Source organism: Rhododendron vialii, chromosome 3a (genome assembly GCF_030253575.1).
Source record: "Rhododendron vialii isolate Sample 1 chromosome 3a, ASM3025357v1".
Lineage (NCBI taxonomy): Eukaryota > Viridiplantae > Streptophyta > Magnoliopsida > Ericales > Ericaceae > Rhododendron > Rhododendron vialii.
In genome coordinates, this window is record NC_080559.1 from 22,001,189 (window position 1) to 22,006,727 (window position 5,539).

Consider the following 5,539-nt stretch of genomic DNA (forward strand, 5'->3'; position numbering starts at 1 on the left):
AACCCTGCTTGGTTATAATTTCTTTGTAAAGTGAGTCCAAATGTCTTTTGGTCTCAATTCTAAATCCGTAGCTCACTGTTAGCTTGTTTTGTAAACAGTGTGTGTGTGCGACTCTGAGAGAGATGCTTTATAATAATTCTATGTACCCAGAAACTTTACCCCAAAATTATACTGAAAAAGATAAATTTACCTTCTTTTCAGTGTAATTTCGGAATAAATTTTTTGGATATGTAGCATTGCTCGATGCTTTAACGCATGAGAGAAGTGCTTTAACTCATGACTTTAAAATTGAAGAAGTGATCTTGAAGGAAAGACCAGAGAGAGATTCTGATCACACTTTGGTGAAGGATAAGTTTAGAAGTACTGATCAAACCAAGCTTGGAGTACTCATTATTAATTGCAATGTTTTGAAAATATGAATTGTTTACGTACAAGTTTAGAAACAATCATTGAAGCATTTACGTAAGGCCTTTTATTTCATTTTATTTTATTTTCCCATATGAATTCTTTAACTGTACAATACGTTTTGTATTAATTCAATCTTCCCAACTGTCTGGCTTATTTGACGTCTTGTCTGCTATGGTAAGCAGTGTATAAGTTTATCAATTACTGTAATTAAGTATGCAGTAGTAGTATATGATTTTAATTAATTTAGTAATCTTGTTTCTCTTGGCTCAATACGGATGCTTCCAATTGACATTATCACCAAATTCTATCTACTTGGTCATGGGAATATCTTGTTCCTATAAATTCACTTACAAAAATATTGCACCGCTATGCCCGGTCGTTACCTTCAGGGCCCCGGAATTAGTCGAGGTTTGCGCAAACTTGCCCGGACATCCAGTTAGCAAAAAAAATAAAAAAATTGCACGGCAACATCTTTGGGTTAAAATTCTTATCCCTAATAATTTGCCATTAATGCAATTAAACAACCGATCATGCATCCACCATGTTGCAGTATGCGTTTCTCATTTATAGATTATCAACATCGTACGTCTTAACAGACATTAAAAGGCAGAGTGGGGACTAAGATTTTTGAAAACACAGAATTTTTTTGACAGCTCTAGTATATGTAGATGGAATAGGATTCTCTCCGGTACGATCTTATTGGACTATTTGTGAATTTTTCTTTGGACAACTTAATCGTTCGTCTTTCGGAGGTTATAATTGAGAACATCAATATGATAAAAAAAATGTGTGTAGTCTAGATTTCGATCAACTAATTTGATCTCGGATTAACACATACGTTTGTTCTCAAAATTAAACTTAAATAATTACCTTTAATTTAGATAAATTGTTAGGCGACCATTTGCATGTTATTGAAATAATTAGATCAATATAGTTTATAGCATGGTTAATGCATTTACCCAACGAGTTAAAACATGCAGGAGCAATTTTAGTGATAAAAATAAGCTAGACGGAAAGAGCTCAAGAAAGATTCGGCCGACCAGTTAACAAGCACATGCATGGCCTTTAATTTTGGGGACTAAATTAAAGATAGAGGAGTACTTGTGCTTTAGCCTTTATTATGTAGATATATATATATACACACACATGAATTAATTTTTGTTTTGTTTTTTTGATCGAGAGAAACCTAATGAACTTCAAATGCATGATAGTTGCATGCATGCATGCATGAGCTAGCTAGCTGACCAATGGGACCTTCAAAACCTGGCCTTTAATTTCCGAGAAAGAAGAAAAAAGGTACTCCTACCTACCTACTACTAACAATAAAAACTCTGAACCAGAGCGCGCAGCTACAAAACAACGTACTTACGTACAGAGAGTAATTTTGCCTTAATAAAAGAGCCAAATCAGAGCTAGCTACCACTTCCTCCCACCTTCCAAAAATCACCCATAAAAGACTTTTATTTTTCAGCTGGCCGGGCTTTTCCACTTCCCTCATATATAGATTCTTCGGTAGCTTTCATGCATCCATATTGGACATATATAGACTCTCTCTCTCTCTCTCTCTCTCTCTCTCTCTCTCTCATCTAAAAACAATAATTCCTTCTGCTCCATAAGAACTACTATTCCCAAATTTATTTTGTATATTTCCCTCTCTGGTTTAACCTCAATGGAAAAATACTCTCACTATTCCTTGTGGATTAAAAGCAACAAACGCTTTCTGTATGATACCATGCACTTTCAAGGACCGATGATCAATCGTCGGTTCAACAGCTCGTGGGAAGAACAAGCTTTCGCTTACAACTCGGGGTTCGTCTGGCCGCCGAGATCTTATTCGTGTAGCTTTTGCAAGAGGGAGTTTAGATCAGCTCAAGCTCTTGGAGGCCACATGAATGTCCACAGGAGGGATAGAGCTAGGCTCAAGCTACTTGTCTCTCCACAAAATGAAGTTGTTCATCAGCTAAACCACGATACCCCATCTCAGGTTTGCTATGAAAATTCCAATCTTGACCCTAGCGGTAACCCTAGTTTCCTGTCAACATCACCTCATGGCCACTACTCTCCGTCTAGGATTTCGCCGGATTCAAAAACTGCAGGCGAAAAGGGTACTAGGAGAGAGGATTTTGTTGAGAATAATTTGTTTGTGGGACGGAATTCGGTTATTTCTCAAAACCGACCATGTGGGTTTGATGTTGATCAGGAGGTAATATGCAGTAGTCATAAGAGACATAAGACTAGTAGTACTGTTTCATCAAGTTTTCAGAGGTGTTGTTTACAATCAGAGGTGCTTGGACTGAAAACTGGATCATTGGAGGAATTGGATCTTGAGCTCAGGCTTGGTGATCCACCAAATTAATTAGCTGATCCAACTAGTATTAGTGTATGCATGTACTCTTTTAATTAATTTGGTGGTAATTGTTAGGGAGGGAGGGAGGTAGAAAGACAAAAAGAAATTCCTTTTTCACTAACTACTTTGCGTCTCGAGCTTTAAGCTATAGCTTCCTTATGGCAGGCAAAAGCCTCCTGCATGTGTCATTAAAATATGACATTTAAACTTCGAGTGTATTTTCGTTTGTTTGAATCTATCATGCATAGATATTGTTCCTTCTCTCTCTCTCTCTCTCTCTCTCTCTCTCTCTCTCTCTCTCTCTCTCTCACATTTGAATCTGTGATCACAGTACTGTTCAAGTCTAAATTTCTTGTAAATTGATGTATTAATTGTACATGCTCAAGCAAATTTATTCACCGTTTACAACTCAACCTAACACTGAACCTAATTAATGTGCTTTAATTTGGATGAGAAAGCAAAGGTAGCTAGGGAATATTGGCATATCCGACTAATATGTTGGCTTCTTGGTATTGCGCGTTGCACACTGATCTACCAGTAAGTTCAATAATCGATTGATCGATCGACACATCAACCAATTAATTAATTAATACTCCCTTCGCCCCATTTTAAATATTTTCTACAGAAATTCAGGTAATTTTAAATCCCGAAAAAAACTTATATCTACATATTTTTATTTTCTTACACCAAATTAAAATACTCAATGAGCATTTTAATTTGGTGTAAGAAAATAGAAAAATAATACGCAGAAATATATTTTCATTGGATTGTGGATTTGAAATTGCACGAATTCCCGTAAGGAATATTTAAAGTAGGACAGATGGAATATAACAAATTTTTTACTAGAATCCAAAAAAATTAACATAACTGATTTTCACATGCTATATGGTTCTTTTAACTTTCGAGTCAATGATTTTTGAAAAAATTTACGACCGTTGGTCCGATTTTGGATAGGTATCGTGCAGAACGTACCGCTAGTTGTTCCGATGCCGCAACTTAAAACCATGGCAAAAACTACTTACCATCATTGATGCAGCTAGATGGTTTAATTTCAAAAAAAAATTAAATAACATTTGAAAAGAAAAAAACTGGTGAGAGATGCTTAATTACTCACAGAGCACATGACAACTAAAAGGTAAATTAAATAGCAGTCGAGGAAGTATGTTGAATGATACTTAGCGGAATTCGGGTGTGGTGTAGCTGTTGTGAGTTTTTTACTGTAATATTATTTTGATGCAAGAGAACTTAAAGTAGTTGTAGCAGTAAAGTATTATCCGTAACGACAACAAAGTGGATCTAAAATCATAATAATATTAGAAATCGGCTTATACGCATGATTATTTTTGGTATAATCACATGTACAAACCGATTGCAAACCAGAATCCCGCTCATGCACTTGCTAGCTAGCTAGGACGATACGCAGCTGTGCACAAGGAGTTATTACAGTGTCCAAATAGCCACCATAAAGGGGTCCTGGGTGTGCAAGGACTCTCTTGAATCGCCTCTCATGTCTACGTGATAAACATCAACAGCCGTAGCTTGTTCTACGGAGCCACCTAATCCTGAAGAAATTAACTAGGATAGAGCCATGGCTATGGTACTCAACCGGTGCCATCATTATCGGCTCCTCTAATTTCAAGGGATATAGCTAGCTACGCGGCTCTTGCTATCCCTAATTGCTTCAGTACTTTCTACTTCCTCGAGGTGTTGGCTCGCACCACACTGGTGTACTTAAATCTTATTTGCACGTCATCGATCGGACATGTCAAAAAATGATACACTAATATTAATATATATATATATATATATATATATATATGTCAAAACGTAATTGTATATTCACCACACTAGTGCTCCGTCACATGTATAAAAGAGGGGATCGCTTTTCGTGAGTACGTACAGTACTGTGACATGAGAAAGAGAAGTTCATGCATGGGAGAAAACAAAAGGCAGTACTACTTATTACTGAAATTTTAAATACCATAATTTAGACAGATCGAGTACTACTCATGACACATCTATCCCACTGAACAAACAAACACTAGTAACGGATGCATATATGTATCCCTTGCAACCATGCTCTTCCCCTCTTACCTGTATTATACTTGTTCTTTCCGGCCGGCAACGGTAAGCGCACGATTTACCAGAGATCTTGGGAACCTTTTTTTTTTTTTTTGCTCGGCGGGAACCTTTTTTTTTTGTTGGCACCTTGTTAACATTATCGTGTTAATTTTCTTTTGTTATCTTGTTTTTTTTTTTTTTTTTTTAAAAAAATCGAGGGGCTTGGGGGTAGGTTGTGTATTTGCGAATAGAAATAGTAGAAGAGTTATTGCTCTCTTCGAATCTCTCTCAATGTATTTCATTTCCTATTGTACCATTTTGATCTTTGCAGATTAATGAAAACTTTCTTCACGGTTAAAAAAAAAATTTACCAATACTGAAGCTATCAATTCGTGTATCTATTGGGTTCTCCCTGCTTCTCTCTCCTCTACAAAACTCCAAAAAAATTCCACCAACTCCGTATAATCAGTTGAATAAAGTAATACATGCAACTACACGCTAAATTTAATTAATTATAGCATATATATATATACTATATATGTATACAGACAGAAATATCACATCGTTAATTCCCACTATTTACTCGTTTTTTTGTTTGATGCATATATGACATATACACACGACGAGGAGCAGCCCTACCAACCTACTAACCCTTCAAGAATTATCTTCAAAGCCCCACACCTTATCCAACAACAAGTTTTCTATCAACTTTTTGCTCATATA

The 5,539-nt window shown here is 36.1% G+C and overlaps 1 protein-coding gene across 1 annotated transcript; it reads left to right on the plus strand.

The window, feature by feature from the left end:
- Nucleotides 1-1,977: 1,977 nt before the first annotated feature.
- Nucleotides 1,978-2,764, plus strand: LOC131321212 (transcriptional regulator SUPERMAN-like). Its single transcript, XM_058352215.1, has one exon. It carries the CDS (start codon nt 2,078-2,080, stop codon nt 2,762-2,764), a length of 687 nt encoding a protein of 228 aa, XP_058208198.1. The 5' UTR covers nt 1,978-2,077.
- Nucleotides 2,765-5,539: the final 2,775 nt, after the last annotated feature.